Source organism: Mycteria americana, chromosome 10 (genome assembly GCF_035582795.1).
Source record: "Mycteria americana isolate JAX WOST 10 ecotype Jacksonville Zoo and Gardens chromosome 10, USCA_MyAme_1.0, whole genome shotgun sequence".
Lineage (NCBI taxonomy): Eukaryota > Metazoa > Chordata > Aves > Ciconiiformes > Ciconiidae > Mycteria > Mycteria americana.
In genome coordinates, this window is record NC_134374.1 from 23,627,008 (window position 1) to 23,643,267 (window position 16,260).

General features: G+C 35.8%; 1 protein-coding gene across 1 annotated transcript in view; it reads right to left on the reverse strand.

Annotated features, from left to right (window-relative positions):
- LOC142415037 (connector enhancer of kinase suppressor of ras 2-like) overlaps positions 1 to 16,260 on the reverse strand; it is a 215,289-nt gene that overhangs the window by 80,513 nt on the left and 118,516 nt on the right. The window contains exons 8-9 of the mRNA XM_075512981.1: positions 8,718 to 8,777; positions 3,831 to 3,899 (exon numbers count right to left, since the gene is read on the reverse strand). Of these exons, the coding sequence (XP_075369096.1) occupies positions 3,831 to 3,899; positions 8,718 to 8,777 (129 nt within the window). The remainder of the gene's footprint in view (positions 1 to 3,830; positions 3,900 to 8,717; positions 8,778 to 16,260) is intronic.

The following is a 16,260-nucleotide window of genomic DNA, read 5'->3' on the forward strand; positions in this document are numbered from 1 at the left end:
ATTTTAGCATGGGAGTACTGCCCTACCCATGAATGAATGCTTTCACTGTACAGCTCTGTTACTCAATGTTAAATATGCGAAGTATTACAGTTGGGAATTTAAAGAGGTTGTTGAGGAGGGTCATGCATTAGGATGACAAACTGGAAGTGCTCAAATTCTCTAGCTTACAAAAAAAAAAGTGAAGAAGTAATTTGATTGCATCCTGAAAATACCTAAATGAGAAACCTGCTCTCCAGTCTAACAGATAAAAATATATCAAGATCAAAGGACTGGAAGCTTGTGCCAGACAAATGTAAACTACAAATAAAATTACTTTTTTTTTTTTCCCCCCAGCAATGAGAATAATTAACTACCGGAACAATTTATTACAGGTTGTGGGAACATCAATGAAAGTTTTAAAACTCAAATGATCTTATGAAATGAGGGAATATGAATTTATCTAGAAAATACATTGGCCTAGTTCAGTCAAAATCAGATTAAAGGATGCCAGTAGTCAGTTATAGGATTGGAATCTATTAAAAGAGATCCATACTTTCTCTAATCAGGAAAGTATTTTCACTAGTGGCAATACAAAATGACTATATGTAATCATCTTCAGAAGAGATTCTTTCAAAACACATTGTGTTGAACGGGATTTATATTTGATAGACTACCAAAATGCTACAGAAACTTCAATCTTAAGAAAATGTCTTTGTTAGGACAACAAAGATAAAAATCTGTGGGATGCAGAATCTCTGAAGCATACAAATATCTGAAGAAAGTATATTTCTGCATCTTTACATTGTGTATACCTTTTCTGAAAGCATGGAGCCTCCCTTACCAATGAACAAGCAAAAGCAGGAGTAAGAAATAACACTAAGACCTATATTCTTATCACCTAGGCTTTTAATGCTTTAAGTGGAGTCTTTATGGAAAACTAACATGAGACTGGACACCATGGATTTCACCAGATACATACATCGTAAATAATATTTTAACTATCTCTCTTGAAAATTCTGTAACAACCCAGGAAGTATTTAGGATACTAAATGTAATAATGTGCCTTTTCACAGGGCAATGCTAAATGCTTCATATGAAATAAATTGAACAGAATGATACATTAGAGAAATAAAGAAACACTCCACTTCTTTCAGCTCCAGAACAAGGTAAAGGGAAAATGCAAGCCAGCATAACTGGTTATAAATCAATGTAAAATTTTGCTGCAATTTTATTTCAGAGGGAATGGAGATACGACATTTGACTTTAAAAAGTGGATAAAATATTGAATAAAAGTTTTGCAGAGAGGCAGAAAGAAGCAAGCATTTAATCTCCAGTTCAGAAACCAAACTAACGGTAGAAATGGCACTACCAACTACCAGGCAAGAAAAATGGCTGGAGGGAAGTGAGAAGTACGAAGCAGCTGAACAAGCACACTTTGGCTAGGTATCATTTCAGACTGCTTTATATTTTTGTCTTTTACAATTTTACTCCTACTAGCCCCTGCTTTTGCTAAGCTGTGGAGTCAAAGGCTGCTATGACGAAGTGTTGGATTCCAGTGAGGATTCTGTGCAGGCACAAGTCCATGCTCCTCTACTTGGTGAGCAACAGTTTACAGCTCTGGAAAACCTGTAAGACCACCACAGATATGCAAGCCTTTCTTTCGTAAGATTATTCAACTCCCCACCCCCCCCCCCCCCACCCCCCCCATTAATTTCAAATGGGTTACACCTCATTTTATGAGCTGGTCTTGCTAGTATTAAAATATTGATTACATGGAAATTTAATGAGCTGTTGCCTTTGAATTATCCTAGTCCACTAATGGAAATAACGGTAAGTATAAGCATGATATTGATCATCACAACTTGCGATAACTTCAGTGAAGAAGGAACGCAGCTAAGTGTAGTTTGCAGCAAGACGTACCAGAAATGACTTGACTTAAAGGGCACACTTGAAGATCCAAGGGATACTTAAAACATTAGAACTTCCAACCCATGAGGGGAAGAGGGTTGGACGTGTACCTCTGAAACATGCGAACACTCAATGTTACTGTCTGACTTTCCAAAGTCACAGTGAAGACAGAATGAGACTTTCCCAGCCATTTCAAAGGAAGAATAAATTTCTGAAAGAAACAGTTTGCCATTTATCTCATTTCTTAGCTTGTTATAAACTTCAGAATGAATAATTAATAGTGGGATTTTTTAGAAAAAGGTATTTTATGCCACTTGACTCAGCTGTTGGTATTGTGCCCTTAGCTGGAAAGGGATTACAACTATCAAACACCTTGGGCCTGTTGTAATAACACACATGGAGAGAACAGCTATCCAGAAAGCCAATTCTTGAGTAGTTTAATGCAGGGATTTCACCTATGGGAGTAAAGTTTAAATCAGGTCTGTCACTTGAACAGTGTGTTTGATGGAGAAAGCCAGTCTAACGCGTATTTCAACTTGTAACTATGACAACTCATAGAACCTCTCTAATATAGATTAGAGCTGCATGTTGCATTAACATTTAAAGTGTAAATGAATAAGTTATACTTCTTTTCAAGAGAAAATATTTGCTCTCTAATCATAAGATTTTAATAGTCAGCCTTTCATATTTCCACCTCACACAAATGACAGACCAAAAGAGATTTCTTAATTTTGCTGCTGCTGTGTTTGAAGATGGGGTGCAGCAAAACAAAGTTAAATGGCTAAATTATAAGCACTTTAGGAAGTTATCATCATTGTCACAATGCTACTCATGCCTAATAAGTAAATAAAAACAAGTGTTCCTTTCACCTGTAGTTCCAGCAATACTACTTCCATTCTTCTGCAACATACAATTTTATCTTTTTTAAAAGGGACAGTCCCTATGACTTAAGATAGTACTGGGACAAAATTTGACTGCATTTTTTTCAGTAATCATCAATGTTGGAACTAACATCAGTTATAAGGCAGCAGCTTGTGTCATCACAAAATAGGAAGAAAAATATAATCATTCAACCTTGGATGAGGCTCTGATAGGCTTTTAGATAGGCACTCTGGTAGGTTTTTAGAGCGCAAATACAAATAATGTAATCTAAAAAAATTAAAATTATTAATTCTTCAGTGAAGTCACGTGTTTTAAGTCAGGATACAATTCTATGAATGCTGCAGAAACATATTATTCCTGCATTTCTACATAAAATGAAATGTAGTTTTATATACACACAGTTACACAATACAGCATACAGCTGTGAAAGAAATGCAATTGTAGGTACACTTAGATGAACGCAAGTCATGTACTGCAATACCGTAGGCCCAGCATACACTTCTGCATACACAGGCTTATGTGATTTTAACCAGATTAATAGTTTCACTAACTTTATAAAACTGCTCATCTGTTTAAAAATAAATCTGCATGCAAGAATGCACAAAAGCAAGATCTGGCAGATTTGTATCAACGCTTTAATCGTCTTTACTTTTTTTTCCCCCAACAGATTCAGAATACATGGCTGTACAGCACTTCTGCATTTTTAATCTGAATCCCTTATTAAACAGAATGCAAAATTCTGTTTAAGAGAAAAAGTTAAACTAGCTGGCATATCCATAATAAGAAGTCTAAGAACTTCAATGAAATATTCTGGGATCTCCTTGTAGAAAGAGTATGATGTTGAACAGCAGATGTGGAAAATGTACATTTGGCTTCATCTTTCTGGGCTGGTTACTGACTCAACTTGTGCCTTTTCTTATTGAGCATAAGCAGTGGTTATGATATTTTAAAAGACATAAATACTAATCTAGTTTGTCAAAGTTACCTTCTAAGAAGAATTATTACCTTTTTAGCAGTGGGAATAGGCAAAGCCTGCAGAGTAGAATTTCCAAAATACTTACCACCGTTTGATGGTTGACCTGGATCACCTCATCACCAGCATGGATTTTCTTACACTGGTCAGCAGGAGACTAAGGACGAGAGATAGTAATTAACTTTACATGAGGGGTGTGGAAGGGGAAAGAAAGAGCAGGAATTAAAACAATGAATGTTGAAGGAGAAAAGAAAACTGTGCCCAAAGAAGAATTAGTTATCAAATATCAATAATTGGTCATATTTAGAAAAACTGTATTTATAAGGAACTATGTTTTTTCTGATTACAGATGGCAATTCGATGAAGTAACCTAGAATTCCACTTCCCTTGGGGATGAACAGCCTTTTTTGACTGGTTGAACTATTCCAGCTTCTTTACCTCTCTGTGGGGAGTATGAGCAGTCACAATCTTGCTGGGAATACATTGAGTGAATTTACTTCACATAGAAGTAAATCTATTAAGTCAACAAAGACCGAGCTTACTGCATGGTCAGGGACAGGGCTGAACCAACCATGCGTGTAACAGAAAAGCAGGTCTCATAGTCCTTTATGTAGCAGTTTTACTGCTGAAGTGCACTGAAGATACTCTGCAAACACACTACAGCTCCAGCACTTCCAAGACAGTCCTAGATTAACCATTTGAACCCAGGAAGTGGCAATTTACAAATGGGTAATTGTAATCAGTGACAGACTAGCTCTTCAGGAGACTTTTATACATATATATATATACCCCCCCACACACTATTCCATATATACCACCGTTCCCACAATTTTGGGATCGCTGAGCTGAAAAACTCCCTTATGCTAAATATAGCTTCTTCTGATCACATTAAAATGTATTAAAACCCATTGAAAAGCCACTTTAACATGGTCAACTGCTATTTAGCAAACCATTTTTAAATGCTTCAGTGAAACCAGGTCTTAAATCTGTAAGACAAATCTGTAAGGCATACAGGAGATCAGCAATCATACTGATGAGAATACATGAGAATTCATGGCAACTTACTTGCATTGTGCACTAGCTTACAAGAGTGTTCTACTGACACAGAGCACACCAACTTGAAATTCAAGAGAAAATAACCAGAACAGAATTAAAGAGCTGAGACATCACCTTGAAAAATCGCAGTGGAAGTTAGCTATTAAGGAAGTAGGCCAGCCAGGAGACTTGGACAAAGTTGAACGTTTACTCTACTTGTTAGATATGGAGTCAGAGAGAGGAGAGGACAGATCGTCCCGTCTCAAACAATGCAGAAACATTTAAAGCAAAATACTCTTTGAGTAACAGTTCAAGTTCCCTGTCCAAGTAAGCAGACCGCTAAGGCAGGAAAAGAGCCACTTGCAGCTACAGAGAGGGGTCTAGCTCTAACACCGTTGAAGAAGTTCCTCACAGAAAAGGAGTTACGTTATCAAAACTTAGTTCAGCTCCTGGATGTCTTTTGGAGCCAGCCTATAACATAAATTGCCCATGGCACAAGAGCTAGGTGCAAACGCGAAGGAAGAAAAGATTTATCTGAACTAAAGGTGACTGGTAGAAGCTTATATTCATGACCTCACTGTGTACCAATCAAGATTTCCAGAAAACAGGCAAGAGCTCTTCAGCTGTACGGTCTCTACCAACCACAAATCCCACCCATCATTTCCATCCCCTTTGTGGATAGAGATTAAAAATGTAAGATAAACAAATAAAAGGAACAAGGACAAGAGAAAAAAATGCAACAAAACCCCAAACTTCCACTGGGAGGAAAATGACTGCAATTACTTATGAATAAAATGCCAAAGAGACTCATCTATGAGGAGATCAAATCACCCTCCAATAGTTAGCACCTGCTGACTAATCAATAGAGGCTGCTGGAGAGTAGTAGGAGACATTATTAATTATTCAGTCAGTAAGGAAAAACAAGCTGATAGGGGGAATAACCGATATTTGACACAGCGATTCCAAATGTGTTATAGGTGCTATTCCAAGCATAGCTTTCACCTGCAGCCTACTGCTTATTCCTAACCTTGCTCTGCCCCACCTCCCCAACACAATCTATGTTCCAGCTCCTCACCTGCTTGATCTCTGCTTGTTCTTTCATAAGGGCTTCTGTGATTCCTGTAGTGGGGAGTCCAGCCCTTGAGCTAAACTACCTGGTCATTACAGCCAGATATCAACTCCTGCTATCTGAGTCCTTCTGCAGTAAAATAAACAGGATTTCACCTACATACTTTATAGGATGGTGTGAAGAACTACCTGCTCCAGTGTCACTTTCTCCTTTTAGTGGAAACGTGCAGAATTTTGGCAGACTGCTCTTTTGCACAGGACTAAACACGTAACAGAAAGGTATTTCTAGAATTCAACATGAATACAAACTTGATTGCTTTAAACAGTGAATGAAAGGTAAGCAGGAAACTGAAGTAAACACCACCATTCATGTTTAACTTCAGTTGACGTTAGTTGGAAAAGCAATAGCTGGGTCCTTTCTCTTTTTAGCTCCTTTCCTGACTTCGATAAGGCTGAGTTAATTATCATCTTTTAAAACTAAACACTGCCTCTGAGGTCAATTATCCCTTCAAAATGAATGAAAAATCAATTTGCTGAAATGCCAGAAATTAAAGGTCTTTGAAGCTGGTTTATCTGCACATGTGATTACACTTTTAGCAAAAACAAAAAAGCAACTTCTTATGGTGGTGTCTTATCAAAAAGTTTTGACAGCTAAAGTTTAGTCAAAGTAAAAATAAAAATTTTAGTGGCTGGCAATTTAGTAACTCCTCCTGTGAATTTCAATTATAAATATATAAATATTTTCCCTACAAACTGTGTTATAGTTCTGAAATGAATTAGAATTACAGTAAAAAAGTAGATTAATTATAGCATGAGTAATTCAATCTCTGAACAAAATCTGTTGCAATATAATCAAGATGGATCATTCATAAGTTTCAGGACCCAAGATATACATATAGTTGTTTTAAGACTTCTAAATGCTGCCAATGGTGTTAATATAAATAAGCAAACAAATTTTAAGTTTAATTTGCATTAGACTTGTCTTCACAAATTGTGACATACAAATCATCAGGCTTTCCGTGGGTTTGCACTGTCTAAAAACTGAGTGACAAAAACTGTATGATGCAATACTACTCAATATATATAAAGCAAGTAGAACACAATATCACATATGAAGCCTACCCATATGGGCCAGCATACCACTGATGTATGCCAGCAAGTATTTACATCTTTGGCTAGCTGCATAGTGCTAATTTTATGTTCCTTGGGTGTTAGCATTACATAATTTCAATATTAGCTTTATAAAATCGAAACTTGTAATTTATCCAACTATACGCTGTTAAACAGATCCAAGACTGAATGAAAACAGTGTGACTAAAACACTATATGAAAAACAGAAGGGATGGGCCCTATTATGAAGTCTGTCATAGTAATTAGATTGCAGCAGTTGAAGTCAATTTATTTTTTTCAAATTTATAATTATGAATTGCAAGTTAAGTAACGAGAAGGATATTTAGAAGCTACTTCGTTATTCTTGTCACACTGTTCAGTTTTCCTATGATCAGTCATACTGATTTATGTGCTGCAGCATTCCTGTGCGCTTTTGGTTCAGATTTGCCTAACACTTCTGGGACTACAATGAAAATGATAATTAATACATTTTTCTAGTCTCTTCTGTACTTTTACTACGGATGATGGAAAATATGAAAATACAATGGTGCTTAACTTGTCCTAATACAATTCTTTCAGGAATGGTTATTTTCATAAAATAACTTTTTATACAACCTCACACAATAGTCATTTGGATTGTTAACTAATTTGTTTTTTTTTAACATTGTCAAATCACCTGTCCCCTTCCGTTCATGTACCAAAATGTTTGCTCCTTTCCACTATTTCTCCCTTCTTAGTGATAGTCCTGTCAGTAATTACTGCTAGCTTTGAAAACTTTCTGGTTTGTCAAAGATTATTCTATAACCTGTCTGATATCGAGTATAATATCTTAAGTTATCTTTCTCCACTAACTGTATTTTTTACATCCACCCATACTACTGGTATTGTAACTATTTTAAAATTAATTATTTTACAATCTATTTTACCAAATTGCTTATACATACAGAAACTACTTATTTTCTATGAGTCAATCCTAGGACAGGCATCGTCTCCAAAAGTCTAATTTTTCTAATGTTCTTTTAAAATTAATTTGGTAATTAAAAAAAAAAATGAAAAATTACTGTCCGTTCTAAGAAGAAAGCAAAGAACTCTTAGCAAAAAAGTATTCATTATTGTATGACAATATTTACTCACTGCATAAAGTGAGCTAACTGTACATATTAAGGGCTGCTCAGAGGAAAGCTACGCTTATCAGTAACTCTGCAATTTTGTGACTACTCTGGTCAATATAAACACCTGGGGCAGACTTTTTTCCCCTGTTACATTATTTCTGCTGTTCTGTTGACAGAAAAATACCTCTTTTTTTATATGAACCTGAACTCTCCCATGTTCTGAGAGATTTATCTAAAGTAGAGAACAAAAATTAAATACAACAGATATTATTTTAGACTAATGATGATGCCCTTACATGAGAAAAATTTACTTCATATAAAGGAAAACAATTGTGTGCCAGAGAGAACGTATACATGAACACTATTAGAAAGGTGTATTAGAAGAACCATTGAGGACAGAAGTTCAAGATTTTCATTTTATTATATTGTTATTTATTAGTCACTTCATCATAGATATTTTTCTCTGTCTATTGTCAAGGGTTCCAAGTTTTTACATAGGTAGCATGATATATGCATAGAAAAGATAAAGAAAAAAATATTAATAAAAAGTGGCTTGATTTAAAGCAAGTTTTCATATTACAAAATGCACTGCAGATACACAGAAAATACTTGTATGCATGATTAAAGTCTTTTAAAATAAAGAAGCTTACATTTTCAGTTGTTCCTGTGATTACATGCAGTCCATCATATGTTGATTTGATATACATTCCCTGAAAAAAGAGCAAAAATGGTATTTAACATTTGTAGGAAACAAATAAATGATGTTTGCATGATAATTAAAATAGTATGTTTATTCCAGTTTAAAGACCATAACATTTGAACAGACTGGAAGGAACCATGGTCAATTAACATTTGCAAATCTAAGTTAAACAAATATGTATCAAGATCCATTATAAACAGCATAGTTTTCTCACTTAATGCTTTTTTTAAATTCCAAACAAAGTTTTTTGGACAGAATTCAACACTGAGCATCAGCATAAAAGCTCATTCCTATTCACTATTTGAAATATTTAACATGACCTCTTTTTATTACTAGTGACATAAAAGAAGTATCGAAACTGAAATCATGAACAGGAAGTCTTTAAACTTAAATGCCCCATCTTCAGAGAGTTACTGATTCAGTAAAAATGAAACCATAGCCTAACTCAGAAAAGATACGAGCCAGTGCTCATGTTGCCAATTTATGGAGAAAAATGAGCTTGGTGAACTAACAGGAACTTTGTAATTAGTCCAGCAAGAATTCTGCTTCAAGGAAGCAATTGACAAGATACAGAGAGGCAACCTAAGTAGGTATCTATATAGCTGTACACACACACACACACACACAGAGTCTTAAATGTCAGTGAGACTCAATTGCTTGTATTCTTGCCTCTCAGGAGTAAGGTCATAGCTTCACATCTCTCCATATAGTACGGTTATCCATCAAATTTTGAAATCTAATTAATCTAATTGGTACATTGTACTGCTGATTCATCAGTCTTTCAATAATTCTGCATCACCTTGTGCTGTCAAAATGGAAGTTTAGAGCCCCCAGCAATAAGTAAGAACCTTTTGTTCAGAGAATCATAGAATCATAGAATGCTTTGGATTGGAAGGGACCTTTACAGGTCATCTAGTCCAACCCCCCTGCAAGAGCAGGAACATCTTTAACTAGATGAGGTTGCTCAGAGCCCATCCAACCTGACCTTGAATGTTTCCAGGGATGGGGCCAAAACCAGTTTCAAGATTTCTGAACACTAATGAAGATCTTCAGGCTAGGTGTTTACACAAACACCCCCCCACGGGGGGGGGTTGGGGAAGGTAAAATTACTACAAGGTAAGATCAGGTAAGATCATATTGCTCTCTACAACTACCTAAATTGGAAGGGCATAGAGAAGACGGAGCCAAACTCTTCTTGAAAATGCACAGTGGGAGGATGAGAAGCAAGGGACACAAGCTGGAACTCATTTAAAAAAGAATAATTTTTTTAAAAATTTTTTTTCCAATTTTGCCATGAGGATGATAAAACACTGGAACGGGTTGGCAAGGCTGCGGACTCTCTGACTTGGAGATGATCTAAATGACTGGACAAGGCCCTGAGTAAGCTGCTCTAGCGGACCTGTTTTGATTTTTCATCATGAGAAAATGTGACTTCTACCTTAATGTAAACTAATTCCATTTCAGCAAGTTTCAACTTTATTTAAATCTTAAAAATGGCTAAAACTGATAAGGTTGCTTAACTCTGCTGCATAGGAAACTCTATTTTAGATTGTATTCACCATGACTACTTGTTGTCTTAAATGAGACTGCTTTATAAGCTATTTCATTTGTAAAAAACAAAGACATCCAAATTAAATCTTGGAAGTCTTGAAATCACTTTCAGAAAATGTGATTAGTTGGAAGAAAGAAGTTTCTGCGGAGTCTTCCACTACTTCCTTCTATATAGTTGGCTTAATTTTATCAGTGTTTGCTATTCTATTGTCTCTGTAGTACCTTCAGCTGTTATTGACAAACATCTGATTCTCTTTCTCTTTGCCAACTGAAAGCCATAAACAAGAGCACTAGATCATGAAAACCCCTGAAAGTTCTCATTGGAAATGGGATGCTGAGTCTCCATGAAAAGTCTTAAATAGATATTTAAATCCATCTAGTATGTGTTACGCTGGATTTCCACAGTCAACTTTTAGCCAGAATGTTACACAACCTTGCTGCATCCATCACAGAAGTCTGTTATTTTAACACATAGTAGGCTTCAGTAACACGTTTCCAGCCACACTTTTAATATCAAATTTAATATCACAGTTCTAACACCCTACTTGTTTTGACAAGATTCATTCCCCACTTAACAAACCAACAGACGAAGGCCAAAACAGAACACAGTGCTAAACTTTTCACTAAATTTTATCACATATTTCTTCATAAAGTTCTTAGCCTCTTGTTAAGCTATGTGTACTTTTGGAAAAAATCAAATTATGATTTTATCTCTTAACATATGCCATCTGAGAGACATAAAAACTGACTAATCACTAAGAATTACCCTACATTTTGCTATCTGCTCTTTCATCTTAGCTATTAAACTTTAAGAACAAAATATATAAAAATAAACATTTTTAGTGAATGACTCACAGCCTTCAAACTGTCCTAGATAGAGCTTTCATCCTTGTTTTCCCAAAAGAAAAATAATGAAAGAGCTTGTTTCTTGTTGACCATTACTGTAGCACTGTATCTCCTTGACATACCTGTGTTACCTGAAAACCTTGAAAGATTACATTCTAGCTAAAAAATATAAAAATTGTTTGGTTGGTTTTTTTTTTTTTAGTTTAAATAGGTCAGAATGCAAGGTATTTCATATAAATATATATATATTACATATATATTTTACATGTCTATCATATATAAAATAATAGCTCCAAAAATATTTTTCTACTCGGGAGAATGTTTTGAGTATAATACTCAAAACAAGATTGAAAGTATTCTTAAAAAGAACCCCCTGAAAAACATACACCAATTCTGAAAACGGTTTTATTTAGTCTATGTCATCTCTTCTAGAGGCCAGAAATGTTCCCCACTTCAAAGCACTCTTTCCAACCTGTAAACATTTTTCCCTAAAACCCCCCTGTCCTTGATACGCTGTCAGCACTTGCCTATCCTTTCACAACACATAATGCAGGGTGTAACCCAGTGTGTACAGTTCCATCCAGCTCTCAATTGCTTTCTGTGGTGGGAAGATTTTTAAAGGACAATTTATCCTTCAACATGAAAAGACACTGACACTTAGAAAAATATTGTTTCTAAAGGACAATCTGTGTCAATCCTACTTTAGTGACCGGTGTGCTTCATGCTCACCCCTATCCTCATTTTCCTTTTTAAAATCAGCGTTTGTAAAGAGAAAGACTAGAATCTCCAGGCATATTTTAAGCAATACTGGCACAGGTTAGCAGAACCCCTCAACAGTTTAAATTGCTCATCTATATATACAAAGTAATTTATTGATACAAATGAAAGGCTTTAAGGGGATCACTTTCATCAAACTTCCAGTGAAAAATGAAAATCACCTACTCCTATAAGAAATGTCCAAAATTGCAAAACTTAGTCATTTGGAGAGCTGTTAATTCTGTGAACCCAGAAAAAGCACAAAAGTATTCACAGTCTGAATTAGGCAAAAGAGCTGGACCTTGCTTTCAATTTAATGGGCTACTGGCGATCTCTTTGTTCATCATTGTTTCATTCTGTTTCCACTAATATAAGCATTTTTTATGGTTAATAAACCTAAAAAAAAAAAGAAATACATTCTGAAAAATTTTCTGTCAGGTAACATAAGTTCCAGGCAAATACTGATTTAATAATGCAGTTGAATTGAAGCAGCCAGCCTCTTTTTCCCAAGCCCAGATATGACTAGCTATGTAGATCCTGTTGTGACAACTGCTAACACTTCTGGAACTGTTAGAAATAGTTATTTTGTTTACAATTATTTTTTATTTTACCTGTGGCACAAAGCAGTCATATTGATTCAGCATATTCAAGAGAGTCATATTCTTCTGTAATAATGTATTTTTACATAGGTATAATCTTTAATGAACTTGTAACTAATTTATTAAAAGAGGATCCACATATCTGCTATTTTGATCCTATTAACTTCTGCTATAAAATCTGATGGAAATGAAGATATACTCTTGTAAGCTAATTATTCTCATATAACACTTTACACAAACTGCTTGCAAACTATTTCATAGATTTCAGCCATATGAGCTGTCAAAGTAAAATAGCAAAAACATCAGGCTAAGACTAAATAAGAAGAATGTTTTTTTCAGTGGGTTTCACAGTCAAAAAGCACATAAACAAGGGAACTTCTTAATCCTGGAATCCATCCTAGGCTCTGGACGGGAGACTTCCATTGGGAAGTGGCTTTTTTTCCTGTTGTCTTCCACCTGCCTCTGTCTTCTGGTCCTTCCTCTTCAACACAAATGGCTATCCCTCTTAAATAAGTTTTCTTGCCTATTCAGTCACCTTAACACAAGCTTCTTGCCCCCCCCCCCCCCCATCAGCTCTAGTCTCTCCTTCTGCATTCAGTGCCCGAAACCCAATCTTCCCACAAGCTTTTTCCTCCACACATCCAGTCCCAGAATTAGTATCCAGACAGAAGGGATGGAACTCATCTGCTTAAACCGTGATATCCAGAGAATATTTAGTCACTTCAAAGTAACCAAGAATATGCATAGATTTGGCAGATATGACAGAGAACCTTCTGGAGTGGCAAATAAAATGGTACCAGCCATCTACATCTACGCAACTGAGTCCTGCTATAAGAGGTTTCTCCTACCTCTTTCCTTCCACTTTCAGTTGTTGCTCTCTCCACCCGGCTGTCTTCCTTTCTTCCTGCTCTTCTGGCTCATGAAGATCCATTCTCCTCATCTAACCAGTTCCAGGGCTTTCCTACCATAGACTTCACTATCACATCTTATTCTGTTCTTCCTACCCAACTAACGCAGTCATCCCCTCCTCAATTCCCAATCTTCTGTCCTCTTATTGGTCTGTTTTCTGCCCTTCCAAGCAGAACTTCACTGGACTTCTTTTTCAAAATGATTTATCTCATTTTTTTCAAGAATGGGTCTTTATTCTGATTCTAGTTTCTTCTTTAATCCCACCAGTGATCTCAGAGCACAGAAGAATGTCAAACTACACCCCTTATCTCTGGGCAAGAGTTGAGTATTCTCATTCACTCTGTGAAGATGGGTCAGACTAGTCAACAGTTAGGGGATTAGAAATAAATAGCTGCTCTTTAATAACTGTGATATGTCAGATATGAAACTCCAAAGAATTATACTAATATATGAGGTGCTACAGAACAAGCAAATGTTTCACAGTCTGTTATATCAAGAACCTGACTGTTCCTGAGTAACTCTGTCACTGTCCCCTAATGAGAGAGTGACTTAAAGGTTTTTAATTAAAATCTGACCTTTGAAAACACATGGGAAGGAATCAGCCATTTAAAATCCCATTTTAAAGAGACTACTCCCCAGAAAACAGTGTTTCCAGTTATGAGTGGAATTTCCTCAAAAAATTTCCTGCAGGGTCACCTGGTTAATTAACCAGGATATAATGACAAGAGTGTATTTTTAAGTGTCAACAACTATTCCCAGGTTAATCCATGGATATTTCAGTTAGTGTTTGAAGAGCTCTGAATTTCACCATGAGACTAAACTCTCTTAGTATGAGCCCTTCTGGCTCATACTTCCAACACTTCCAACTGTAGGCCACTATTCCTTTTTGGGTAACAATGACCTCTTATCAAATGATTCATGTTTTCATACCACTTCTTTGCTGGAATATGACAAAATTCTTCTGCATGGAAAATTCAGGTATTTAAAACTACAATAAAATGGTCTACGTGTCTCAACAGCACTTCTACAGAGAGAAGACTGCTGGCTCTACTTTTATAACACAATGAAGCATCAATAGTGAAGATGCAGGTTTGTAATGCTACAAACTACCAGGGAACTGTTACACCCCTTGATCTTTTGCCCCAAAGGTAAAATGGTTCTTTAACCTTGTTTTAACTATCAAATTTGGACAGAGGCATATAAATTTCTTTGCTACTACATAGCATAATAACAGCTCTATGTATTTATCTGAACCATCTTACTCAAAAGAGAGTTTATTCTTCTTTCTTATAATCCTTGTACTAAATCCTAGCTAAACAGAAACCCATGGACAACAACAAAGTTAGGCTATGAGAACATTTATATGTCAAGCATGATGGAAATTTGTCACGTTTCTGTAAGCCTTTAAAAATAATCTGAAATAATTAGATTAACACCCTACAGTTTTAGGATAGCCATGTCTATTTCCACAAAAAAGCTGCCTTCATATTCTACTTTTTCTTCTTGCATTCTCTTGCAATTCCTTTCTTGTAAAAATGGAAAAGATTGGTTTCCATCACCTTAAATGACAAATTCCATATAAAGAGAAGTACTATTTGAAAGGGTAGCTGTACATTAGATAGATTAATAATCCTTAATAAAGAGGGGTCTTTGCATCCGACAGCTTGTCTGTTTTGGTTTTTTTTCTCCAATGATACACAGCTGGTCTTATAAAAATGTCTATGCCCACAATCTTTGCTTCCTGTAAATTCTTAAATGAAACAGGAAAAATTCCCTCTACAGAAAAATTAACAAAGCTGTTATAAGCAGTGTATATCTTAATTAAAGTGTGACAGACTACACTGTTTCTATGAGTAGTAGGAAGCTTAGACACAAGAGAAAACAACAACAACAAAAACAAAGTGAAAGGAAGAGGAATAAAAGTGATACTGCATTCCAGAAGCAAAACATTCCTCAGACATCAGAAGATACAAAACCAAACAAAACCCCAACAGCCTGCCTGTTTAGAATCTCCTGCTTAAGAGTAATCATTAATGTCAAAGAAGATTAAAGGTACATGTTATGCAGAAGTATCTTTAAATATATGTACAGCACATGAAGTTCAGAAGATTAAAAAAAAAAAAAAACAAAAACGTTTAGTCTGAAATAATACTGGCTCTAATATATAAAAAAATCTTCCACTACTGACAATCTCTGATCATCCAAGAGTAGGAGGAGGAAAAAACCCCAAACTTCAAAAAACCCTCCATGCTCCTATCTTATGGACAGTCTCTATATCCACATCTCACTTAAAACACTGGTTCCCTTAGCCTGCCTTTGTTTATCTGACAGCAAAACTGCTCCAAAGCTGGCTCTGGACTTGGTCTGAGCTAATTAATAGTAAGGTTTGCACAGCCTTTCACCTACCCTCACCCTCAAGGACTTTGTAGCAAGCTTAGGAGCTGCACCTCTTCCCCTGCAAACAGTAACACAAACTCTTGTCTCAAGGGCCTGTTGCTTATGCCGGGTCCATCAAGCCAAGAAATTTAAAGTGGATGCTGCTGCACCAGCTTTGTCTAATCACTACACAGAAATTCTGGGACTCCTAAATGCAGAACTTGGTCTACGGACTTTTGAAACATAATAATTTCCAGGAGAGTAGATTTTTCAAATATCACATTTTTGAGGAAAATCTTGCCTTGTACTGAGCAGTTATGTGCAGTGTCTAAAAATTAAAATCATGCCGTAGTTTCATTTACCACAAGTTACTGTAACTTCAAAAGGAACTCTACCATGCAATGGAGTGGAATGGAAACCTATCTTTCTATAAACAGAAAGAAAAGTAATTAGTAA